A 27,712-nucleotide genomic window follows, 5' to 3' on the forward strand; every position below is an offset into this window, starting at 1 on the left:
GAAACAAAATACACTCCGCCAAGTAGGACGTGTTCTCTGCAAAGAATGGATGAAAATTTGAGTTTTGCAGAGGAAGGAGAAACTATGGATCAAAGAGAAGCTTTTTTAACTGCTTGGAGGAACTTCTATCCAAATGGCAAGCTTCCCGATACAGACTTTTTACAATTTTGTGGTTGTGGCGGCGATTCCGCGTCAAATGAACATGTTTTGGAACGATTTAATTTGTGCAAAGAAAGACTTGGCAACGCTATTAACGCGATAAAAAGTGAGGGATTCATTCTAAAATGGATCACAGAGGTTCTGAACGTTAAAGCTTTGGATCAAAGCGATTCAGAGCTAGGCGAAGTTTTAAACTTTTTCTTTCCGAGAACATTTGATCAGCATTCTACGGACTCGCTGGAGCAGGACTCTTCGATCGTTGTCATACATGTTGGCGAGGAAGGATCGGAATTTCACAATTTTACTGAAGTGCCTTTGCCTGAAAGCGAAGGCGCTAATTTGTCAAACACTAGCGACTTAAATGAGGAGTCTAAAGCCATTAACACGGAGCTTGAGGCGGAATTTCCTCTTAATGAGCCAGGACTCGCTGTGGACGGAAGTGAAGATGAGACCGAGTTGGGTTTCAATAACAAACAGGGGACCTCTGGGGATGATTCTGGTAAATTATTTAGTAGGGCGAATAATGAATTCGGCGAACAGAAAAGCTCGTTACACGATGACATTAATATAGCAGAGGGTAATAAACTCTCCACCAATAACAATACGGAGAAGGGAAGTGAAAACGATGTCAGGTTAACAAGGACAAACGATGAGAGAATCCCCACGGATTCTTCAGAGGAAGAACAAGAAAGCGAAATAAAAATGGGAGATGAATCGCACGAGTTAAATTCTCCTGAGCAAGAGAAACCAGCTGGTCTCAAAAATCGATCACTTGCCACTGTTTTCTCGCCTTTGGCTAAGGGAATCAACAAAGCAAGGTTGAAAGGAAAGAGGCGTTTGGCGCGTGGTGGAAAACACAAACGAAGCGACTCTCACGAAAGCACGACAAGTGGCGACGATGTGGATTTCTCGTATCATGCCGAAAGCCAAACTTTCGAAGATCATGAAAGTGAAGTTTTGTCCGACACTGCTGAAGTTCGTGTAAAGTCGAACGATATTTGTACGGAAAATCAGGATAATATGGCAGCTGATACCGATACAGGCGAAAGCTCGTTGGCACCGAGTTGTCGAATGGATGTCGATCGTGTTGACTTTACAAGACAGGGAATCACGGAGAACAATGGCGTTGAAAAGAAAGATATGAACTCTCAGGGAGACAGGTGTGAAGTGGGAACAATCGAAGAATCACCCGATGTTATTATTGAAGTTGTTGATGAACTTATATCGTACTTGGAAGGGATCGAAGTTGTGAGTAGTGATGAGTTAGAAGGGGAAGGGGAATCGCCCCACGTTTCTGAGGGAGATCATGATGGATACCATGGGGAAGACTTTTTATTTGGCGGAGTCATAAGGCCTCGTAAACCCCTCCGGTCTAGAAGACAACTCGACTCGGTAATGTCTGCGGGCAATGTTAGTTTGATGAGCGCAGACTCTTGTGTCAGTCCATGGGCTATAGACGTCGCAGCTTCTGAAATGCAGTCAGCTGATTCGTCAGAACAAGAAGACAATGCATCGTGTGATTCTAGTGAGGTCAGACCCAGTGAGGGAGCTTCCCCTAGTCTCCCCCAGGTGGAATCATCCAAGAAGCCGGTAGGGGACAGTACTCCCCCTCCGATCAGGCCTCCTCGGCGTAGTAAAACTGAAAGACGATCCAGAACAGTAGATTCACCAAAGAAACTAGGATCTATTAGCAAAGATGATGATGAAGTCTTTGGAAAAGATGACAAGGGATATGAAGGTAGGTACTGACTGATTTAATTTTTTTGGACACTGCTGATTAAAAGGGGCTGTAATATCATTTATTAATAAGTTTTCATGCAATATATATATATATATATATATATATAATTGAACATTCTCCTTAAATCAAAGAAATCCTTGAAGTAAAGGCTGAAATATAAGAGAAATATGGTTGGGATAAATACAGATGGTACAAATCAGGAAGATTGAACTGATTGTGAAATCTAAATTTATCTGTCGCAGTTTTTTTTTTTTTCATATCTAGCATGCAAAATAAATGTTATTGTTTGTTATGTTGAAAATCCTTCATGATTTATAAATGCTTCTGTCTGCAATTCAAGTTTGCAGCTTAAAATTGAATGAGGTCAGTATATCTTAATTTGTCTTCCAGTCACTTGATCATGGCATTACTGTATCATGTTTATAATTTCTGTTGCCTGATTGCTGATTGCAGTAAGACATGGGTTGATGTCAAGTCTAGACAGACTTAACCAAAGTTTCTTGTTGCACGCTTAATGATGGCGTAAATCTTTTTAGTGTCTCAGATTGACTGTTGATTGTGCATGAAAATTCAAAAGCTAGCCATAATTTTAAAACCAATCTGAGACATGTTCACAATATGTGAGGCCTTCCAAGGGGCTTTGGCGACAAAAATAAGGTAGAAAAAAATGTAGCGACAATCTTGTTCCAGAGCACCGATGGCCAACAGAAACTGGCACTGAAAAGGTGTATATTTGCAATGGCGACAGCGTTTTCCTCACCAAATAGATGACAGTTGGGTTGGAAACAAGTGACAAAGGCCTCACATCGCTTGCATCTAAGCGTGAACATGTGACGCCAAAACATGATCTAATTGGGTATTAAACGTGGCATGATTGGTCATCAAATGTTTGAAGTTTGGCAGACCATTATGGCAACTTTATTTTTGTGCCAAACGTTTAACACAATCATGTTGGTTTCAAAGCAATTGATTCTGATCTATGTCAAATGCATATATGCCTTGTCGAGAAAGTGGCATTCTGTGTTTAATGTTTCGCTGTATCGTGTGATGATGTTTTGAGTGCGAAAGTTCCTGGGAAAGTTCATGTACATGCACAGTCTGCTAAACTTCAAATGTTTGACAACCAATCATGCCAAGTTTAATGCCCAATTAGGTAGATCATATTTTGGTGTCACATGTTCACTCTTAGATGCCAGCAATGGTACAAGTATCTTTGTAGCTAACTACTCATCAAAGTTATGGAACGTTTTGGCTCAAGCCTCAATTGTTTCTTGACTTGTCTCAATAGAATTTTTTGTTTTCACGTGACAACATCTAAATTCTTAAATCCAAAATTGCAGGTCCTCTGAGTTTTATCTTTCTATGAGACATCCAAAATATGTCCTGTTTCAGTTTTACCCTTGGTACAATCTGGTATTTCCCTTTGCTTTATATTCATTATCATGTATTACCATACACCAAAACAAAGGAAAATACCAAATTGTACCAAGGAAAATATATCTTGTTGAAGGTTTTCAGCTTGTAAGCATACTTCATCCTTAAACTAGAGCAATTTATTTGAATTTTCCTATTAAGTCGATATTAAGGATACTGTACAAGGGGTGGTGAATGGTCTTTTCAGGGCTCTCGTCGTCTCGATTTATTTTTACGCATTCTCTGAGTCTCGATTTCTTTTGCAAGGCTAAAAAGGTCTCGGGCTTGCAGAAAAGATATCAATCGCACCGTCTCGCAAAGTCTCGCATTCACCATTCGACACTTCTTGTACACAGTGATGTGCAAATTTTTTTATTTTTTATCTTATTGGCCTGGCAATTGTACATGCATATGGCTCTAAAAGTGAACTTGTTTGAATTTTGAGAAGCTTTAATTTATTCTTTGTAGACATAGTTCAGGAATAAGACCACTTCATATCTCTTGAATAGAAAACTTAGGTGTGTACCAGATGTCGGTAAAATGGCTAGAAGCTTTTTTATCACTCTCTTGAGTAATTCTTGTCAGAAAAATCAGCATCAGACAAAAAATTGATTTATATTCATAAATGTTGACCACACAAATTGAGAGATACCATGAACAAAATAATAGTACTGTGATTACCCAAACATGCAATTTTTCATGTTTTCTAATGGACTAGATACAAATTTAAGAAAAAAATGTGATTATGTTAAAAGCTAAGACATAGTTTGCTAGTGATTTGAGGTGAGAAAATTAAACCGAATCTTGTAACACATTTACTTATTATTTCAATAGATAGTTTTAAAAAACTTGTGGTCACAGCAGAGAACATCTGTTGAAAATTACTTTTTTACTCAGAATTTTGCATCTTGTTTTTTTTTTTAGGTTTTTTTTATGCTCGCCTGGCAAATAACATACGTCATCATAGTTGTGAAAAAGCATTGAACTCACCGACATTATATATATATATATTCTTTTTTTTTTTTTGACAACAAATATTGTTGCTCCCTATTCTGATAACAATATTTATTGCTTTTAATTAAAAAGCCTTAAAATGCCCAGTAATTGCCTTATCATAGATTCGTTTTTGTGGTAAACATTCTGATAAGAACATTTAATCGTTCACAATAGCCATTTCAAAATCAAATAAGTACTTAAGAATCTTTCTGTCATACAGTTTTGTCTATTTTCTTTCAACATTTTTTGAATTAATCTAAAATGCCTTTTTGCAGGAAAGTAAAAGTTTTTTTGTAGGTGTATTATTTTAAAGATTTTATTGAAACATAATTTATTTTTACTGAAAAAAAATTGATTGCGTGGTCAGAAGGAGGCAATGTATTTATAACATTTTGTTTTTCAAAACTGTTTGTGCAAACATTATTTTCAAATGCAAATAATTTTATCAAAATGAAAAACATTCCCGTCAAATATTTTGTACATTCGAACGCAATACAGGTTTTTGCCTGTACTGTACCATTGTTCATGACTTCCTTTGTGACGTTTTGTTTAATTGAAATCATTTATATGTATTTGTGTCACATTTCCTCAATTATTGTCATGATTATTAAAGATAATTCCTTTTTGCTGATGAAAATTTTAGATAAGCTCTGTTAGAGTCTTTTGTTTGTAGTCTTACACATAAAAGCAATCAATTCATTGGAATATTATGATTGCTTGCCACAGAAAACCTCAAGCTATATTATACAAATATTATATGTTGTTTTTCTATGTTTTGGTTACAAGAAAATTTTTATTGAGTTTGGTCATATGTATTATGTACATGCTGAATCAGAGATCGATTTTCAAATTATAAGTTTTTTGTTTGGAACAATGCAAAAGAGGAACCATGTACGTACATGACTGAATATTTTGATACAGCTTTGTAAAGAATTCAGAAAAACATGTTTTTGGTATTGCCCTCAGCTTCACTACATTTTAAATGACATGTTTTGAGATATTACTCTCATAAAAGAATAACAGGCTTTTCTGAGGCACCTAGATTCCATTTTGAAACGAGCCACTGTCGTGTTGATTGAAATTTTTTTTGAGTTAAAAAGTCATAATTAAGCAACATTTACCCCTGTTCAGAACTGTCATTTGACAGGGCCTTATATCTGGATGTATTTTTTGGTTTCCAGGTAGATGGGCCAATAACAAGGGTTGCTTATAAGCAGGGAGCTTATAACTGGAACTTTACACTGTTTTATCCTGACCAACCCCACTCTTTACTATCTATTGCCTAATGAACTAGAGTCAACTTGACAACAACTACAAATATGTTTTTAAATATTATTTATTTATTACTGATCCTACTCAACTTAAGCTAGCCTGAGTAAGCAGACCCCTTTTTGCATCATCATCGATATCATCATCATCATTTCATCATCATCATCATCATCCCTCTTCGCACCATTAGGTGCATTAGGTCTCATACAGATTTCCATCACGACCACTAGCTTCCCAAAAATTTGTAGTGGTGATGAAGTTTGGAATGTGCCCCATTTCCTACATTGTATTTGGCTGTCTTTTTATGTATTCAACTCTTTTTCTTCTATTGCTCAGGAGACTATGAAACCCTTACTCGTTCATCCCAAATTACCCGCTTACCAAAGAGGAGTGCAAGTGAGCAGATTCGCCCTCGAAGCCAAAGCTCAGACAATGAGGATCACAAGAAACTACGCAAAGCCAGACGCTCTAATGTTATAATTGGCGACGAAAATGTTGATTTCCCGTCTTCTCCTGTGCCTTCACCTGCTGGAAGTCCTGCAAAACATGCTGTAAGTGTACTGTGATTAACATCTTATCTCCCCTTACAATATCAATTGATACATTTGCAATCGGAAAAGTGTTAACTTTAGAATTAACAGAAACATCAATTAGGGGATTTGCTTAGTGATGCCATTCTTGATTCAATCTGCCTGCCTAGAAAAATTCTTGTTTGTTTTGCAAATATTTAATTTTCATCCATACTTGAATGACCTAACAAGAATTAATTTTCAAACTAAAAACAGAACAGAATTAGATAGATTCAAGGATTAAATAGATTAATGATCATGGCTCTTAGCCAAAGTATTAAATCAATTAATGATTATGGCTCTTGGCCAAATAAAATTTCAAGGTAGTGCGATTTAGATGGCGATTGCTCTTTGCTTGATTTCAGCCAAATGTAAAAAGCAAAATAAGTCTCTCTCAGAGCAGTTTATTTGGGGTTTTTAATTCTTATGAACCAGGCAAAGAAGAAAGTAAAAGTTAAAGATAGTTTGTGTAGACTTTGTGGCTTACAAGCTTGCTTTTTTTCAAATGAACATTAATTTAATCATCAGTCTGTTTACAAGTCTGCCACTTTTTGTTTACACAGCCTCATGCAAACACTTGTCTGGGCGAGTTTAGGAGCACTCAAATTAAATGTATATAGGATTGTGTAAACTCCTTATCATCTGCTCAGGTTATTCAAATATTTTTCCTCCTTCACTGACCTCTGCTGAGGAGGTGCAGTGACCCAATGGTTAGTGGACTGGACTCCAGATTGAGTTGTCCAGCTTCGAGCCCTGACTGGGGCATTATGTCGTGTTCTTGGGCAGGACATTTTACTTTCATAGTGCCTCTCTCTACCCAGGTGTAAAAATAGGACCGGTACCAGGAAATTTATTGCTGGGGGTAACCTTGTGATGGACTAGCATCCCATCCAGGGGAAAATACTCCTAGTCGGTACATGCTACTGAAACCTTGATAAGCTTCTGTCTGAGGGGCCACTAGGCTCAAACGCAGACTTTACCTCTTTCTGTGTCTCTGCTAGGATCCCAGCACCGCTGACAAAGCCGAGAAACTACACAAGAGGAAGTGGGTTGTGGCTGCTGTGTTGGACAGTGAGAAGGGATACCTAGAATGTCTCAATATATTGTACAAAGTGAGTATTTCAACATGCTTGAAAATTGGTACTGGCATAGTTTCTTGAAAGTTTTGACAAGATTATACAACTGTAGCTATCTTTATGTCTTAATGGGGACGTTTTCAAACTTTTGTCACTCACATTGCAGCGCTCTTTTGAACTGTGCATTTGATATAAACAACTATTATCATCATCATTATCATTGAGACTATTATATACTCATTTCCGCTATATAGCATTGTGTTGTTCCATGAAATAACCATACTCCCCCCCCCCCCCAAAGGAGGTTTTTGGTTTGAACCTCCCTCCCCACCCTCGCGAAATTTCAGTTTAGCCTCATCTCCCCATCCCCCACCCTCTCAGAATTTTCAATGACCTTTCATGGCATGGGTATGGATATTTTTATGGACCGCACATTAACATTTTAGATGCATAATGTGCATTTATTAATTTTGTTTGGTTGTCTTTTACAGCACATGAAGCCTCTAAAGCTATCTATTGAGTCGTCAGCTCCAATCTTGACATCTGTGGACTACAACAAGATCTTTCACAAGTTGGATGAACTGCATACCATCCACACTGTATTCTACAATGACCTGGAGACACGAGTGTCACACTGGTCTGACCGTCATCTTATAGGGGATTTGTTTTTGAGTTTGGTGAGTAACTGTACAACCAGGCTAGGTGACTCTGCAATGGGTGCAAAATGCTCAATAAAGACTTTGTGAGATTGAGATAGCTGTCTGACTGACTCGCTGGCTGACAGATGTAGGGACAGACAGACTGACTTATTGTTTGATTGGTTAAACCCTTGTTTTTAAATTCGAGAAAGACTTGATCGTTGAAACAATTTTTGAGCTTGAGACCCATTTGTCAAATAATCCAAGACTGGGGGGGGAGATGAAAGGGCGGGAGAGAAAGGGGAAAAAAGGAATTCCTAAGGTGGCAGGAACTGACAGGAATTGAAACAAATTCCCAACATGTTGTTAGATTTTGCTAATTAAATAAATGAGACAAAGAAGAGGGACCACTACAGAAAGAAGTGGGAAGCAGGAGAAAAAGGTGCAGGAAGCAGGAGGTTCAGACTCCCCTGACCTCTGACCCCCCCCCCCCCCCGTAGATACATGTTGTAATAGAATCTTGTTTTCACTATGCCAATAGTTTTTGATTTCTCATCTCTAACTATAGGTGGACCAGTTTGACATCTACAGAGAATACATCTTAAACTACAAAACTGTTTTGTCAACAATACGCAAGTGCAAAGCAAGCAATGAGCAATTCAACAACATCTTTTCCAAGGTATGTTCAAGGGTAACAAATAAATTAATCGATGGATAAATAAGTTAATTATTAATTAATTAATTAATTAATTAGTTGAATATTAAATAATTTATATCACATTTCTCTATTTAATTTGTCTTTTATTTTTATTTTTTTAGGAACTTAATGTACACTCCATTCAAGAAGTGACAACTCTAGAAGGTATTTTTGTGAATATCAAACTTGGCTAGTGTGAAGAAGACACTTCACTAATACAGTGGTGTGATGGTCAGTGTGCTGGACTCTGGATCATGCGGTCTGGGTTCAAGTCCTGGCCGGGATCACTGTGCTGTGTTCTTGGGCAAGACACTTTTCTCTTACGGTACCTCTTACCACCCAGGTGTATAAATGGGTACCGGCACAAATCAGAAACCCATAAGGGTTGAAACGTGTAACTCCCTATGATTCGCATTGTACAAAGCGTTTGCACATTCGTTTACACTAAGTACCATATTTGGAAAATCACGAAAATCACTAAGTACCATATTTGGATTAAATTCACAGCACGCGCTAGCTCGCGCTCGATGGCGTAATCTTGTTTTTGAACAAGCTTGGTTTAATAAAGTTAAATTTGGTTAAATTCTCCTTTTTCATCTTCATGAGGTAGTCTGGAGAACTTCGCTTTGATACACTTAATGAATTTCTTTAGTTTCTGTAAGAAATTTAAGGCGTTTAGGTCGAAATTCAAGCAACTTACCGCAAAACCAAAAATTATGTTGCGTGTTTCATTATGTGTATAAAGCATTCGCGTACAAATTGTTCATGTTTCCAAATATGGTACTTAGCAAAATGAATATTCAAACGCTGTGCGCGCGCGTTACACGTTTCAACCCTTATGGGTTTCTGCACAAATTTAATGCTGGGGGTAAGTGTTAATCCAAGAAAGATAGTTTTATCATGAGAGAGTTACACGCTTGCCATATTGGCCACTAGGCTCAAACACACACATTAAATGTAAGGCACACACAAAAAAACTATCTTTTGTAACCTCCTAAAGGCAGACACCTCTTTTGAATAAAGATCTGAGCTTCTCATGTGTCCTTTGGCAAAACACTTAGGAGTATAAATGGGTACCAGAAAATTGTTAAGGGAACCTGACAAAATTCTGAAGATAGTTTTAAAAATCTGCAAGGTTTAGGCAGCAAAACGTTCAGTAACCCTTTGCTGTTATATTAGAATTTGGACAGTTATCATTGCCTTGAGTTGTATGATCCCGGGGGGGGGGGGAGGGTACCCCTAATGGCCTATACGGGGAGAATCCGCCCGAGGGGACCTTCAGGCTCCAGGTATATAAAAGGGTAGGGATTTCACAAGTTTAGGTATATGAAAGGGTAGGGAAATCTGCCATAATGTTATTTTAAAAGGCCTTTATATCATATATTTTGAGAGACGCAATTTTGGCTGTATCGTTTTAATTTATTAAGCGCTACATAAAAATAACAAGAAAACTTCCTGTTTTAGGTAAAATTAATGTATGTCGTGTAGGTATATGAAAGGGGTGCCTTTTGCAATAAAAGGTATACAAAAGGGGTACCTTTTTCTATCAAAATGGTATATAAAAGGGTAGGGGTTGGACGGGCGGAGCCCCCCATACAAAACTTTTTGAGTACCCCCCCCCCCCCGGGTGTATGATGAACGTTTTTGAAAACTGGCTTGCCTTATTATATCTGCAGGTCTTTTCAGTAAGCCAGTGGAACGAGTGGGAAGATATATAGTTTCTCTTGGGGTAAGTTGTCAATCAATCAACTTTTTTATTGTGTCTTACGCCACTAGGTACTGTAGAAAAAAATATCATCAAAATTTACTTTTCACAATTTACTGATGATGCTAGACCTAAATGGTCTTATAATGGTCTTATTGAAATTACAGGACTTGATCAAACAAACCCCCGAGGATCATGCAGATTATGAACTTTTAACAAATGTGCTGAATTCAACCAAAGAGTTCCTTGCAAGAATCAGTGGTGATGACAGGGATAGTGGGGTACGTATTTTGTTCTTGTTGTAAACAGTTGGTTTAGTTTTGTGGGAGGCATGGTGGCCGATTGGTTAGCATGCTTGACTTTGGAAAGAGCAATCCAGGGTTGAGCGCTGGCTTGGGTCACTGCCTTGTGTTCTTAGGCAAGACACTTCACTCTCACAATGCCTCCCTCCACCCAGGTGTATAAATGAGTACTGGTAAATTGAATGCTGGAGGGTAACCCTGTGATGGACTGTGGGGGGGGGGGATAGAAATACTCCTTAGTCACTTAATGCTACAGAAACTGGGATAAGCTTCACCGATGGGCCTGCAGGCACAAATGCAGACTTTTCCTTACCTTGAGTTTTAAAGTTAATTGGCCACTGTCTTAAAGCAGCTGCAGTTTGGACTGTTAGCTTTTGTGAGAGAAAAGAAGGCTGGGTTACTGTGAGCCGTGAGAGTGTTTATTGGGAACAAAATACTACACTATTGTCATTGGCAAAATCATAGTACCTAAAAAAGTAATGCTGAAAAGGAAGTGATTTTTTGTTATTCAGTGTGACAAAATGTTTCTTTTTTTATACTTTGGAAACTGAAATTGCAGGCCCTTTTGCTAGGAATAAAGAGTTAATTAACACAATGCATACAGTATCAATGATCTTTGCTTTGTTTTGTTTATCAAAGTAAACACAATTACTTTCGATAGCTAGCGAAAAAGCGCTTTTAAACATGCAAGGAAACAGTAGTTTCTGGTTGTTACTAAAATATGAAATATCGACTTCTCCAGAGTATGCCCAGAGTGAAGAGAGATCACAGACTCATCAAAGATGGATTTATCGTCGAACTTTCAGGTTTGTCTTGTTGGTTTTGTTAACTTTTTTTTTCTTTTGGTTGTTAGAAGCTTGTTAAAAGAGAGAACTCGTTCGTCTGTCTACACTTTCCCTTCCTTTTTAGTAATGGTTGCGTTTTCCTTTCAGATGGAGTTCGCAAATTCAGGCACCTGTTTTTGTTCAATGACTACATTATTTGTACGAAGAGAAAAATTACAGCCAGGTACGTCTTTCACTTCTTTTCACAATAAATAGTCTCTCTGTCATTCATTCGGGTTTCTAGTCTTTTAGCATCAAGGTTCGGATCGCTTTGACTTCCTCGTCATCGGGATAGCGACCGGGACCAGGTTGTTGGAGAGCCGATTAAACTAACCCAGGATTAAAAGTTGATAGAGGGTTTAATTTTTCTTGTATAAAAGTGTTTTTATTGCTAAATGTTTTGCGGAGCTTGAAATAAGTCGATGTCAAAACCGGAGGGCAGAAAATATAAACAGAAACCTCACTAAGAAGTTAAAAACCCAAAAAATAGAAGAAGTTAAAAACCTGAAATAATATTACAAATCGTGCTCGGAGTGATCGGAGACTTCTCCATGCAAATTTTGGACGGACTGCCGTCACAGGTTACGTTTGTCACATACCTGAAAACCTTATTTTGTAATTCGGTCATGGGACAAAGTAATTTTCTAATTTTTGGTTAGACCATAAAAATCAAGGAAGTAGCTGAATATAAGGCTTTTTTTATACGTAGGACATGATGTTCTTTTAGTGAGCGTATACTTGATGTTTGTCCACAGGAGTGAGCAAGTACGTGTGCAAGTGGTATGCGCCTCTGCATGATTTGCAGTTTCATCCCACAGAGCTCTCATTTGAAGGTTCGTATCGAACTTGTGTATTTAGTAAACCTGGTAAAACCCCTGTCAAGGCGGCTGGTATATTCCCGGAGGATAGGATGCCCGAGGCTGAAAGATTGTCCTCGCTTCGAGGGCAACTGTGAAATTTTGAGGACAATCTTTCAAGCCAAGGGCATTATCCAGTTCCAATATACTTACAGCAAGCCAGAAAGGGGTTTATTAGTATTTTATAACCCTCCGATTTATTTCTACAACGCGCTTTATCGACATTGGCTCGGATGCGGAAATTTAGTAGGTAAAAACTTCTCGTCTACGCAATAAACCCAGCCTTTTAACTGTGGTTGAAACAAATGTAAGTTGATTGGACGACGGAAATCAAATTCGAACGGGGTATATTGGCTGATACCCGTCGTCCGATTCCTCTTTGTAAACTCGGTCACGTGCATGCGTTTTGTCCAAGTGAGCGCGCGCAAAAATTAAAGATGGGTGGACAGAGTTTTATAAGTACTTGTGTTCCACAGGGGCTTGGGGCGCCTCTTTTTTCCCACAAGTCTCTGTAATGTATAAGCACATAGAAAATGATCATTTTGGACTCAGTAAGGTGAATTAACCGCCGTTGAAGATTATGGTACAGTGTAGTAGTCGTTTTGAGCGTTTGACGTTCTCGCGGACGCAGCACATTAATTGCTTAATAACATGGTAGTAAGCCAATCAGATTGTAGGATTCGTAAGAAACCGGCCTGAGGAAAAAAATGGACTTATGGCGGCTGCCAGGAGCTACTAAACAAGCTTCACTCTGGTCTCATTCTCGACTCCATGCCTGTGATATTTTTGAGATATTTTTCCTCCCTCTAACTCCACAGTTGTCTTTTTCAGCGGCACAAGTTATTCCAGTAACGAGCAAAGCTGATTTCGATTTACTGAAGAGCAGGATTGCGAATACAAAGGCGGAAATCCGACGAGAAGAAGGCGCTGGCGGGTTCCACAGTCCAGACTCCTCGCCTTCAACCAAGGTATAGAAAATTATTCTTACTCATCTTATATTAGTTTTCTCTCGAGTTACCAAATTTCAAATGAGTGTCGTAAAAACAAAAACGAAGTAGTCACCCTGTCCAATCACAAAGGACATAGACAATCCAGTGAACCAGTCAAAACTCGAAGCAAATACATGTAGCTGGCAGGGTGAAGCGCGGGAAAACGTGCGCGAGCGAGTCACGATTAGTTTTGGTTTTACTTCCGATTGGTTGTGAAAGTGGCGCGGTTTTGGGAACCAATCACTAAGCTAACTGAGGAAGCAAAACCAAAGCAATCACGAATTACTTTCGACACTGAAATGAAAACCGCTCTAACAGAAATTTCTTGGTGACATGAAACGTGTTATGGAAGCACTGTCTGTAGTGTAATGGTTGGTAAGTGCGTTGGACTAGAAAGGGAGTTTGAAAATATGAGCTGGAGCGAGCTTGGAAAGAGAGTTGACTCTCATAGTGCCTCTCTCCACCCAAGAGTATAAATGGGTACCAGTGAATTGGGGGGTGGAGGGGAGGGGAGGGAAAACTGGCAAGAAAATCAGTGATTGTGGTTGCGCCAAACAACGCCCTTCGCGCGCGAAGGGGGGGGGGAGGGTGATCCTTACTTTCTTATGAGTTCCTATCATTTGTCGAGTACTGTTCTGTAAAACCAAAATTACGATATTGTTGGGTTTTCATGATCTTATTATGTTTTTGCCGTTTTTGAAATCATATCAAACACTGATAAAAAGTCCTTCCCCCCCCCCCCCCCCCCACCCCCAACACTCGTGCAGCACAAGTTCGTACGCTGCAGGAACTTTTCTTCTCTTCTATGTTTTTGTTTTAAACGTTATTTTTTATTATTATTTTCTTCACAGCGACGTCGAGCACAGTCGACTTCCAAGATTGTAGAGAAGATGAAAAAGCGTCTAGCCGAACAGGTAACAAGATTCAAAAAAACACCTGTTGAAAGAAATTGTTCCTTCTCCTAATTTTTGCTTTTGATAGCAAATTTCATGCATCGTTGCCAAACTTCAGCAGACTACTTTTGGTTCACACTGCAAGGATGGTGTTACTTAAATCTCTGAAATCTTCGTCTTTTTTTAAAATATTTGTATGTTCTTGGACTTTTTAGGAAGCTGCTCTGTTGTTAGCCGTTCCTAGCCTTCCTCTGACGCTGTACCACAAGCAGGGAAAGGTATGTTACTGTCACGGGCGAAGTAGCTCGTCACGCAACTTTTATGGAAAAGCGTTGCGTGACGACACAAGTAACGGCTGCGGAGAAGATTAAACAATTGATTAGTCGTGTCTCAAACTTTTTTAACTAATGCTATAAATGACCGAAAAGCAGGATTTACCAGTAGCCGATATACATTTTTAAATTTTAAATTTTTTATTTTTATATTTTTTTTTTTTTTCTTTTTTTTTTTATATTTTTTTTTTTTTTTTTTTTTTTTTTTTTTTTTTTTTTTTTTTTTTTTTTTTTTTTTTTTTTTTTTTTTTTTTTTTTTATTTTTATATATTTTTTTTTTATTTAATTTTATTATAAAAAAATTATATATATTATCAATATTTTTTTTTTTAAAAAAAAAACCAAAAAAATTTAATTAATTATTTATTATTTTTTTTTGTTTGTCAGGAAACAATTAACCTCTTTTTTCCATTTATTATTAGTATGTTTATCGTGTATTATGCAAGTTTATTTTATCAATTTTGAAGAATCATGAGTAAATTATGACTTTTAACACCCCCTGATGGTAGAATTTTATACTAGTATTTTTATTGCTAACATTGAGTTTTGCATGTTCAGTGCGTGTTTAACTAAAATAATTGGCATCTTTTAGATTAGTTGTATGTCGCAACTTTTTTCCAACTTTTAAAATTCCAAAAATAAAAACATAAAATATTTCCTTTAGTCGAGGAAAAAATCCTTCCAGCAAAAAATAAAAACTATATAATCTGTTTTGTTGAATTACCACAGACCTACACGTTGCTTTGTAAAAGTGATGTCGAGAGAGCTGAGTGGAAGGAAGCCATTATTCCTCTTTTGGAACAGACCCAAGGTAAAAAAAAAACAAGAAATATTAAATCCATTATCACTGCTTTGTGTGATCGTGTTAATAAAAGTAGACTCGAACATGGCGTAAAATTTCATTTCCGCGTCAATATTTACTCAAGTCAAAGCGATTTTAAATTGATTTACATACTGTATTTGAAAAAAAAGTGTCGAAGATGGATAATGAATTTTCCATTATTTTGTCACAGATCGTTTACGCGATCGGCAGTTAAAAAGCAGCGCATTTTCAAAGTGCGACATCAATTCATACATCGTTTAAAATATAGGTTGTCAGTTCTCGCGTATTTCTAAATTAGAGGTCTTGCCCTTCACCTTTAGATAATCCTTCATCGGACGGTCAACTTAGCGTGATAGAACTTCACCACTTACTGGAGGCCTGCAAAAAGGTTTGTTTGTTAAATTTCTGCCTAAATATTGCAAACTCTGAACTTAATAACCCGCACTCTCGTGCTCTTAGTAGGAAACATCGATATCTCTATTGCGGTGTTTTGATAAACAACAGCTTTGATTGGTCGATTTGTTTTGTTTACGGGAAGTAACGTGTGTGAGCGGCAACCCGAAGCGATAAAAGTGACAGATTAATTACGTTTCAGCCCTTCTGTTTACACAGGTATCTATTCACCCCTGAGTTCAGTTGTAGTAGCGCAAAGCTGACTCTGAATTCGCAGCGCTCCCTCGTAAATTTAGTATTTTCTCAGTATCGTGTTCATGGCGGCGAAAGTTAAATTCACGCTCTCTCCGAATATGAGGCTTATGCGGCGAGGGTCGGCAACTCCCGTGGAATGCGGAGAAAAGAAATCGCCCCTTCTTCGCCGTGGATCGTGGTCGCCGAACATTCGCCTGTTACGAAGGGCTTCGGACTCGAATTTTTTAAAAGATTCGCAGTCAGTGGTAAGCAAGGTCATTTTGATCCACCAACAATTACTTTTCTGAGCTTGTAAGCAGTAGCAGAGAGTTGTATTCACTTTATATTCACTGCAAAATTCACTCATGGAAGTTTATACACTTGGGTTTGTTTGCATTAGAGATGTTGCAATCGCGAGTCGCTGTTGAAATTGCTCTCTTTAGCTACGAAGCTGAGTGCCTTAAACCGGTGTATATTTTTTCGCTAATAACTAAACTCAGCAACCGTTTTTGTGTGAATTTTTCATGAACCACTAACAATTGCGGTTTTTCCGTGCGGATATCACAGAGAGAAGGAGATTTGTTTTCACGAGCTCGAATAAACCGGCTTGTCGAAACAGGCTTAGAATGACACGGTGTCAGTTTATATTCCTCTCAATGCTGTACAATTTTGACATGCATTCCGTATATAAGCAAACAATACACCATAGACATCTTTTGTCTTTGCAACTCGATTTTCAATGTTGTTATCGTGCCAAAAATGTTTTACTGTACAAGATTATCTCGTTAAAGCTTTCCCGCTGTGCAAACAAGCTCTGTGATGCACACCTTCCATGGAAAGATTATAGCTTCGCTTCGCTTACTCGTGGTTTTAAATCTGACTTATAGCTCTAATAAAATCAACAAATCTAATCAAAATCAACAGAAACTGAAATAAAGACGCTTAGCAATGCTGACGCTTTCTTAAGCGGTCGTTTGGTATTTTTAATAGATTTGTACATGTGCGGCCGCAACAAGGCATTTTCTGTAATAAAATTAACACCTTCTCCACAAATTTCCGCCCGCCGACAGATCGATTTTTAATCACCAGTACAGATTTGACTGATATAAGGAACTTTCAAACTGTTTTATACGATGCCGGTGCGTCTAAATAGTCTTAAAATAGAATGAAACCTAAAAAGAAACGTTTGAAACAGAAGGAACACGCAAAACAGGAATCCGAAGAGAATTACGGACGGTCAAGTTTCAGGCGAATTGCAAAACATCCACTGTGATTTATGTTGGGTTGATGGCAGAGAAATCTTTAGTTTAGTCCCTCGTTACTACGATTTTCAGTATTGTTGTTAATGTACGTTTGATTCTCGCAAAATATTTTTGTGATTAATATATTTTAATTTGTATTTCTTTCAGCTTAGAACATGCAGGTCGCTCGGTAAAGTTTCTATGAAAGAAGGTAGGACAGAAATGTGATTCAAAAACTGTTTTATAAGCTAATGTCTCGTTGCACTATCGATATATTGTCAAGCGAAATGTGTCTAATGTTTCACCATATTATAGAGATAGCATTGAAAGATCGAATGGCAATCGATAAATGAGCAAAATTAATACAGTCGAACCTCTCCGTACCGACACCTCTCTAATACAACCACCTCTCTATTACGTACAATCTTCGATGTCCCAACAAAATTCTCATATATTTTCTTTAGAAAAATCCTCTATAATACGGACAACGGACACTAAATCTCGGCCCCAGGGAACAAATTCATATGAACTTAACCTCTTTATTACGGACACTCCCATGATCAGGCGATGATATTTTGTGTTCGTAATGCAATTTTTTGTTTGTAGTTACAAAAACAACAACAACTTAACGCTTTATTCATCTTAGACGTTTTCGGATTTGTGCTTTGTGTTAATTTTTACCTGCAGCATTGCGTTGCAGAACAATTGAAGTTACTAAATGCTTATTAATTCCATCTTGGAGCTAAATGGAACCCTAAATATTTGTTACACTTGAAACAAATCATTTCTGTTCGCATGACATTTTACGCTTTATTTTTGCAGATAAAGGTCTTCTGAATGGTCTACTTTACGTGCAGATACACTCTGGTCGGGGATTTCACAAAAACGGTAATCCTTTACTTAATAGAAATTGTGGTTTTTAATCCAGAATTTTGAGGGCTGCTTCCGGAAGTTTAGTGATAGAGAGCGTTGTTTTAACGACTTCCGTAAGACTAAAGCCATAATAATCACATGGCTGAAAGCTACGCCCACGATTAGTTTGAAAAAGTAATCCGAACACGAAGTCAACGCACGTAACACGCGGCATGCAAGCGCTGGAAAGTCACGTAAGCTAACTCAAGACTCGATTGAGTTGAACACCTGATTTGCTGTAGATGACAGTATCTTCACTCTGATTGGCTGTAGCGGGTCACACGAGTTTTATTGACCAATTATAGGGCTCAGCAGACGCAATTCAAAGCAAATACAGGATTAATTTCATCAGTTGTTAAATAAGCAAAGACAGTCAATGTATTGACTGTCCTTAACTGAACAGCTATTATTATAAGAAAAGTTTGAAACGACACATCTACAGCACGTCCTTCTTTCTCCCTGGGATAGAGGTTGCACTCAGTAAACAAGAACTCGGCGTCAAAGGCGGGAACATAATTTCTCCTTATGCGAAAGGAGCCCTGACGTTGTTTATTTGCTCCAGACTGTAATAAAGGCATAGAATGTTCCCAAAACTTCAGAAACTTTTGAAATGGGACGTTGATGAACTGTAACTAAATGACAGAAAGGAATTTCGTATAGGAATTCCGTGTTGTTATGGTAGTTGTAAAATTCATTAAATATTCATGAGGGTGCAAACCAATCCCAGCACAGTATCAGATCACATGTACACATCTGTAAACCCCAATACAAATCAAACAATAGTATTAACTTTTGATACAAACTCCTGCTCAGCTAATTAGTATTCATTAACTTTTGATACAGATCTCTACTGATTCGCATAACAATACTTTGCATTCAATTTATTGTTTTTATTTCACAAGTAGAATAAAATATGAGGGAGACGAGCGAGGCTCGCCTATCGGCTCGCCATTGTAAACGCACATACAGATCTCCCGCTCATATTTTATTTACTACTTAAATGTCATCCTTTATCCCCATGTGAACAAACCACTTTGTTCAGTTCGTCCATTTTCTTACTGAACGCTCAACGCAGCAACAAACTGGTGCTGTAAAAACTGACAATGAACTCAAATTCAACAGTTAAATTTTCCTCCCATGTAGTCAGTGTGTGTAGTTACAAATCCTACTTCTTTTCCTTTACTTTAGTATTAAAGTGAAGTAATTGTGTGTTATTTCAGATCTCAGTTGCGTGATAGAAGTTGATCATTTCGGTCAGTTTGTCCGCAAGGCCAAGACAAGAACATGTAAGGCGACTACTGACCCTGTGTGGGACCAGGTTAGTGAAAGAAACAATTTGAACCCTTCACCCCCCTGAAAATGCCATAGTCCAAATTTGCCAAGGTTTCTAACTTTACACAAAATATTATGCAAAATACTTGATAGCTTTTAGTTTGACTGAACAGCCCAGTTTATTTTAACTTTTCAATCGTTGAACATCCCAGCTTCACTGTGGAGCCACCATTCTGAATAACGTGACAGAACTGCTCGGGGTTTACAATTTTCAAGGTGGCGGCTCAATGATCAAAAATGGTTTTTCTTTGTACAAGTAGTCTACTAAAAGGTTGATACGGCCCCTCACTTCTAGATGGTATACCTTCATTCACAGGACTTTGATATCGAGGTGGAAGGCACAAGAGAACTCAAGCTGCATGTGTACTGTAAGAGCAGACTGAACTGGGACGAACATTGCGCGCAGGGGAAAATAGACGTGAGTCGCGTGCGCGCGCGTGTGTTTCTTGCGTGTGAGCGTGCAGCTGTGTGCGTTCTTGCTGTAACTGCTATGTAATTTGTGGTTGGGTGTAATAACAGTCTTTGTGTATTGCTTTAGCTCTTGAAAGAAAGCCTGACGGATTTGAAGAAACAGACCATCACAATTACTTTGGATAAACAGGTGTGGAATTTTAACGTAAAAACTTTTTAAGGTTAGACGTCTGAGAAATAAGAAAAATCGAAAAAGTGAATAAGGAAGTACCGCTATTGTAACGCACTGTGATTGTCACGCAGGGTGCCGTCACGCTATCGCTGCAGTACTCCAAGACCCCACACGGAATTCAAAGGAAGAAATCTTTAAGTGAGAAGGGAGTTTTTGGAGTTGATATCGCAACCGTCGCAAGGTAATTTACTTGTCTAATGTCTGTTTGGTTGGACTGCGTTAAGAAACAAACTTTGTTTTAAGGTCTCAAATTTTGCCAGTTTGTTATTAATGTAGCACTACTGTTGTATGTCCTTTTTTTAGACGAGAAGAAAGCGATATTCCCTTGGTCGTCATTGGATGTGTGCAAGAGATCGAAAAGAGAGGTACGTATAATATTCCGTTGTTTTCCATGCCATCGGAATGATTCAAGAAAAAGTGTTTGTGCAAATGTGCAGCTAAACTCCCCTTTTAATTGATCTTTCTGACGTGAACAGACTCGAAGATTTGCCGACTCTTGTCCGGCCTCTTGTCCAATCAGAGTGGCTAGTACTATAATAGGCGGAACGCCGGAACGCATAAATATATCGTGTAACCCTTACAAATATAAAGAGCTAACCGTAAACAGGCTAACCGAAGTACATAGTAGGTTAACCGAGGTGAATAGTAGGCTAACTGGGGAAGGAGTGCATAGTAGGCTAACTATTCACTTCGGTTAGCCTGTTTACGGTTAGCTCTTTGTATTTGTAGAGGCCGATTTACACCGTACAATTTTGTCGCATGCGACAAGATTACGTCACGCCTACGACAGTCGTAAGCGAGTTCTAGGTTTAATTTACACGACACAATTCGTGTCGCAGGCCTGTCGTAAGCATGTCGCAAGTTTATCGCATGCAACCAAATCGTACCGTGTAAATCGGCCTTAAGGGTAACACAATATATTTTTTGCGTTCCGGGTTTTAATTCCGGCGTTCGGGGTTTTATTTTCCGGATTCCAGCGTTCCGGGTTGCGTTCCGGCGTTCCGGCTTTTAGTACTAGCCAATCAGAGTGTTGCCCGAACGCTAGCGAACAGTCCGAAAATTGTGACGTAATGTTGCTTAGCAACCTCTTAGGTAAACGCGGACTCAGTCATTTCTCAGGGACATGGGTTCTACCGGAAACGTGTTTTATCCCGAATAATTGACGTTCCTCGTAATTATATCTTGAAAAAAATTCGTATGGTAAGTCCTTGAAGAATTAAAAAAAAATAATTTTTTTTTTCAGGGATGGAAGAAGTAGGAATTTATCGTTTATCTGGAGCAACTTCTGAAGTCCGTAGACTGAAGGACGCATTTGACAACAGTGAGTACATTGCATGCCAGGTAATCGACTGAAAAATATCTAGTTTATAAATTCGATTTTCTGAGGTAAAATTCAACAAGGTGTAGCCTAGATGACTATCGCTCTTAGAAAACATGAGTGAGCAGTCTGTTGAACTGTTAGAATTTTACCATAAAACAATGTTTATTCTTAAATATTGATATTAAAATTGAAAGAGCACAATCGCGGAATATCACAAATAATAAACGCAGGAATTGTATGAGTCACGAAAAACCTGGAACTTCCTGGAATTAAGTTGGACCAAGGAAAGTCATGGGAAATGATTTTGATTGTACAAAGTAAATTACGCAGTGTTTTTTGGCGAAGAAAATAAAGGTAAATCATACCAGAAACCAAGATAATTTTTGAAAAATTCCAAGGGAATGGTCAAATATAGGTCACGGAAAACTTCGAAAAGTCATGGAAAAGGTCATGGAATTACAAATGCTGAAAGTAGTATGAACCCTGTAAACGATGTAATCAGCCAATCGAATTCACTGATTATATTGATTCTTTTCTTATCCCCGTCCATAACGTTCCCGTGATGGCGTAGGTCCCAAAATGCGTTACGTATTTAGTCCCCTTTTTCTTGCCCCTCTCCTATTGTGCCCTCACACCTTGCTTCACAACTCACTGAGGTCCCCTTTTCATTTGTGTCCCTCAGATAGTCAAAGTGCTCTGGTGCAAGTGGCCGAGGCAGACATTCATGCTGTGGCTGGACTTCTTAAGCTCTACCTCAGGGATCTTCCAGAACCACTTTTTACTGACGACCTCTATCCCAATTTCGTCGAGTCGAACGGTATGCCATTTTCAATTGATTTTTGTTTTTTCCTCTATTACGGTTTAGCATGTCCGATACGACGACAAATTATGGAATTAGCAAGTAAACCATGGTTTAAAAGTAAATCTCGTAAATATATTGGAGGTAACAGAAACGCATAAGTGTTTTATACCAGGGCCTGATGGTTCAAAAGTCAGGAAACTCTAATGTAGAATTAAGTCAATCAAGGTTGTAACTGATTTGTCTATATAAAAGAACTTTTTACTGCTTATGTTTTAAAGAGTTTGACATCGGTCAAAGTCGAAATTGAAGTGCAAAGAGTATAAAGAGAAAAACGTATTGAACAGTGACATAAAGAAAGCAAAATTCACGATAGACCTGGATTACCTTAATGATTCGATTTAGCGCCCTCCTTCCAATAAGCGCCCCCTTTCGAATAAGCGCCCCCCTTCGAATGTGTTTTTGTTAATAAGCGCCCCTATTCCAATAAGCGCCCCCCATTCTAATGAGCGCCCTCATTCTTATAAGTGCCCCTATTCTAATAAGCGCCCCCTATTGGGGATAACTGCCCCTAATGAAGTCATTGACGTCGAACAGATTAACGCATGAACATTTACCGTACCGTACATGTATATATTTGCTGCTAAAATGAACAGTTCTTTTAAAAGTATCTGAACTTTCAACAATTTGCTACTGTTACAGTTTCTGTCATTGTTAGTTATCTTAATACTTATTAAAGTTTTGTTTTGAATATTTGGTTGTTTCTCGAAAAATTAAATAAGCGCCCTGTCCCGAATAAGCGCCCTGTCTCGAATAAGCGCCCTCCCTTGAGGTGCCAAAAGTAAATAAGCGCCCCGGGCGCTAAATCGAATCATCACGGTAGCTTAATTGTGCTTTGAATAATAAGGGTTTATGCTTGGACATTTTGTAAGTGGACTATCAAACCAAGTACGGCTCAGAATACGACAACTTTCCCACTGGCGACTTGTATGTGGCTCTACCGTGTTGTTGTTTTTGTCGTGTTTTGTTTGTTTGTCTCCTTTTGTATATTTTTCTGTCCTCATTCTCGGTGTTTTAACTTAACTGTAAACTGCTGTTGCGGCTATATTTTAGGAATCAAAGATCCCGAAGTAAAGAAGAAGGCAATGATGAAGCTGTTTGAGTCGTTACCAACACCAAACCGCCTGACCAGCATTTATTTACTGGACCACCTCAGAAGGTACGGTTAATCAGTAAAAAGAGTGATCCGCACACGCGTTGTATAGTTGTAGGTAAGTTTAAACAAGGGAGGGGTGAGAAGGGGTAACGTATCACCTCGAATCGCACATGATAGATTTTTCAACTTTGTTTTTAGTGGCATATAGAAGATGTTGTTTAGTTGTTGTTTTTTTCAGTGGTAGTTCCAAAAGTGCTCAAAAGAGTGGTGGTCCAAAATGAAGACTCCTCTCTTGCTTCGAAAGGGGTATTGTAGTGAGAGTGGTGGACCATTTTTCGTCCAATAAGGAGAGGGGGGGATATTCAGTCTTTCGGGTCTTTTCCGAAGGGTCTTGGGATCATTAGAGGTTGTTTCTGAGAAAAGGGGGGACGGTCCCTTTCCTAGATCCTCCACTATCTTTTAGAGAACTGCGGTATACAATAATTTTTTTTGACCGTGTAACCTAATCATTTGATGACTATAAGAACGAAAGACTATTTGTTAACCTTCGATCGGGCGTTCTTTTTTCTCGCGAAAAAATAAAGAACGCCTGATCGCCGGTTAGAATTTTGTTTGATAGCCAAGAGAAATAATTCATTTCTAAACGTACCGAAGCCAAGCTGTTTAGTAGACATTCCCCCTCTCATTTTATCCCCTATGAGCAAACATCCCTATTCATTAATCACTACATACACGATTAACAAGTCGCCTTTGTCTCTGGGTTTAAACGAATCGTAGTGCAAAACGGTTTTAATTACATCGACGATGAAATCATTTTCCTTACAGATTAAGCGAACATCAAGAACAAAACAAAATGGGGCAAAATAACCTGGCGACCGTGTTTGGCCCGAACATTCTTCGTCCCTCGTCGAGCGCTACCGACCCGACCGATCTCGCTAAAGGAACTCTTGACGTTATGAGCCAGGTCGGAATATTCCTTTGGTTCATCAAGTTTAGTACGCTTCAGCTCCCCGAGGATCCAGAGCTCATGCGTAGACTGGACCCGAAAAAAGGCACGGAAGCTGCTCCCGGTTTAGATCTGCACGACAGGCTCATATAATATCCCACGATGCATCACGAGAGTTAGCCTCGACTTCGTGGTCCACGCGCAGTGGTACGTGTTGTTCGAGTGAAAGTTCTCGTCGCACGAACGTCGTTCGGCTGTTAGTGAATTCTCGCTAGTACCCAGTGCTTAAAAATGTGTAGGGCTGGCCGTCGATACCTCAACCTCATGTTAATCGTCTCGCCTTGTCCTTCGTGGACGCCATATTAAAATAGTTTCCACAGCTTCAAGGAGCTGTAAGTTTAAAATAATGGCGAGAAACGTCATCGTTGCTTCATCGTTGCTTTTAATGAAACGTTAATTTACCTTCATAGTTAGAGAAGGTAACTTAGGGCCCCCCTTAAGTTAATTCAAGGAAATGTTTTATTCAAAGAGGAAAAAGTTTCTAATTGTTTTTTTTTTAAATCTGTTTGTTTGTTTAGTTTTTAGTCCTTAAAGGGCAGCTCGTTGTAATGTCCTATTTTACAAAATACGAAATGTATTTTTAGCGTTGGCTTGTGTCTGAATGGATGTTTAATTCAGTTTTATTGTTCGTCACTTTTAGTAAGTGGTATCCTTAAATTTGAAATCGCCTATAAAAAAAAATTTTAAATTTTATCACGAATTTGGACTCCACCCACGCCCCTGTTGGATAAAAAAATCTTTTGTAAACGATTTATAAGGGTTGTTTAACGAAAAAAAAAAAATTAAATGGTATTAAATTTTTGTAATACCAAATAGTTACAATTACGAAAGTTTTCTAATCACTACAGCTAACTTCAGAAATTTCAGGGAGACTGGGTGTCAGTTCAGCCCGCTAGGATTTCTGGGATCGTTTGGAAGGTAACAGGATGGCGTCGGCCATCAGGTTGATGTATTTTTCTAAATGGAAATGGTAAACTCGGTATATTGCTGTGTTCTAGTTTGTACTGGAAGCTTTACAAACAAACTTAAACTGCAAGTCTTAATTCATCATGTACCACTAGTTGACTAAGACACTCTACTGGTTTACCTTTCATTGCCTTTGTTCCCGCCATTTTGAATTTCCCTGCGCCTGCCCAAACGATCCCAGAAACGCTCGCGCGACCGTATTCTTTGAGTGACGGAGGACTGTAGTTTAACTAACACTTAAGTTATCACATAATCGTTCACAAAGTAAATGATGCTAACCAAGTCAGGATTTGAACCACAACATGTCTTTAAGCGCAGAAAAACCAGTGGTTTGTTGCTATGAAGACAATACCTTTCTTCTGGTTGCTTGAGCTTGTGTAGTGATTGCAACGCTCATCTGCCACAGAATTTTCAGTGTTTTGATTTTTCTTTTTGTTTACGCTTTTGACTTAGACAAAAGCGTTTCCTGACATGTTAAATACCATTTTTCTACATGCTAAATTACCGCCTGGAGTAACCGTAAAGCACGTAAAAAAACCGTACCATATTCACGATTCCCACCGTCTTGCTCAACTATTAACGGTTTGTAAATTAACTTGGAAACAGAAAACCAATTAATAGACATTGTTTTCATTTTACAATATAAGAAATGAAATGTTTAGAAGTGTTTTCTTTTTTAAAGAGAGTACCCACAATTTAGTACAATGTAACTATTATATTTTAGGGGTAGTATAAACAACTATATACTAAAAACAATTCTATTTCTAATGTGGTAACAATATATTAAGCTATTGTACTGTAAGAATAATAGTTCTCAATTTGTATATGTCATATGTATTCTATCACTAGGACGAAATCTTAATTCCTGCAAGTTTGTATACTCAATACTCAATATACTGAGGTAATCTATTAAATATTGAATAAGATTATTTATATAAAACGGTAGATGACTGTTAAGTTATTTTAATTGTAAATTAAGTTAATTAAGCGTTGGTAGAAAAAATTGAACTAGAAGAATTTATGCAATTATTTTTGTCAAGAGAACCTCGAATGATTTTCTAGACCCTTTAAAACAGTGTAGATGAAATAGAAAATATAAGTATTACTAACACACTTAAAAAGAAACGCAATTTGCACTTGGGTCACTTTGTTTACAAACATAACGAAAGCAACTACTCTGACCAATCACAACAAATGTAGATAAATCGATGAACCAATCAGAACATGAAACGAAAACATGCAACCCGCGCCAAGCGCGGGAAAACGCGCGAAAGTCAAGTCAGGGTTGGGTTTGTTCGTTTCTGATTGGTTAAAAAAAAAACACAGCATAATTGCTGCGATTGGTTAGATGTTTGTTTGCATACCTGACCCTTGAAGATTGGTGTTTATAATTACATAAAAATTGAACAGTATTTATAAGCTGATAGAAATCTGGAAGAAATGAATGAATTAATATAGTACAAGAACGTTAATCGCTCGAAACAAGTTGAATAAATAATTTTTCCTCTTGTCTATGAGTCGTTTTTTGTCCACGTATACAAATATTTTTTTCATGATGGGAATGGGGATTACGATCGCGGGGGACACTTAAGGCTCATCACTATGCATTAACTTATTATAGGAAATAACGCTTCTGTTAATTAAGATATTTGAAATTAACGCGACTTAAATTTAAACGCGAATCGGATGAAAAATTTTTTCCCAATAAAGGAAATTAACGCGAAAGAGGGGGTAACATTTCAAAATGAAGGAAATTAACGCGAAGAACACATAGAAAAAAACTTATTGAGACAACAGGAACAAGTTTATTTCACCAATAGGCGTATAATCCTAAACGTAGGAGTAAAGGGAGGAATCTGACCACCTCGAGCGTTATTCGTAGTTTCAGTGATACCGGCAGACTTCCACCCTGATGAAATAATGCCTTTTCCTAGGAGTCAAGAACGACTGAACTGTATCGAGAAATTTGGGCCAAAATATTGGAAATTAAGGTCGTGGAAATTAACGCTCCACTTAATTAACGGCGCGGAAATTAACGTTAACAAAAATTAACGCGACTTAAATTAACGCGAATTTTTGAAATTCGCGTTAATTTCATGAAGCGTTAATTTCCTATAATAAGGTATTTAATGTGTATCCACGAAGTGCAACGACTGACATCGACAACTTTATTAACGAGATATTCATGACTGGATAAAAGTATGGGTGCGTGCTCGTGATTTGAAAACCAACCACTTAGCTTTATACGTTTATATAGATTGCAGGAAGCCTATGACCTTATTTTCATTCAAATTTGAATATTTCTGCAATTCAGGGTAATCACAATAATATTCGGCATAAACAATCGTGCCCTTTTTAAAAACGCATTGTTCTCACCATAAAAGCGTGGAATATAATTACCATAATTAAATCTCTCCGTTGTAAAC

General features: G+C 38.1%; 1 protein-coding gene across 1 annotated transcript; it reads left to right on the forward strand.

Moving 5' to 3' along the window:
• Window positions 1-26,797, forward strand: LOC144647067 (breakpoint cluster region protein-like). The gene is made up of 27 exons (XM_078506810.1): window positions 1-1,897; window positions 5,915-6,129; window positions 7,149-7,259; window positions 7,715-7,900; window positions 8,430-8,540; window positions 8,681-8,723; window positions 10,235-10,287; window positions 10,431-10,544; window positions 11,308-11,371; window positions 11,498-11,577; window positions 12,156-12,222; window positions 13,078-13,214; window positions 14,087-14,149; window positions 14,344-14,406; window positions 15,190-15,271; window positions 15,604-15,671; window positions 17,320-17,362; window positions 17,974-18,039; window positions 19,284-19,381; window positions 19,712-19,813; window positions 19,934-19,996; window positions 20,110-20,219; window positions 20,342-20,403; window positions 21,282-21,359; window positions 22,042-22,176; window positions 23,272-23,377; window positions 24,140-26,797. Exons 1-27 carry the CDS (start codon window positions 46-48, stop codon window positions 24,411-24,413), a joined length of 4,446 nt encoding a protein of 1,481 aa, XP_078362936.1. The 5' UTR covers window positions 1-45; the 3' UTR covers window positions 24,414-26,797.
• Window positions 26,798-27,712: the final 915 nt, after the last annotated feature.

This window comes from Oculina patagonica, chromosome 3, assembly GCF_052425735.1.
Source record: "Oculina patagonica isolate OP01 chromosome 3, crgOcupat, whole genome shotgun sequence".
Taxonomy (NCBI): Eukaryota; Metazoa; Cnidaria; class Anthozoa; order Scleractinia; family Oculinidae; genus Oculina; species Oculina patagonica.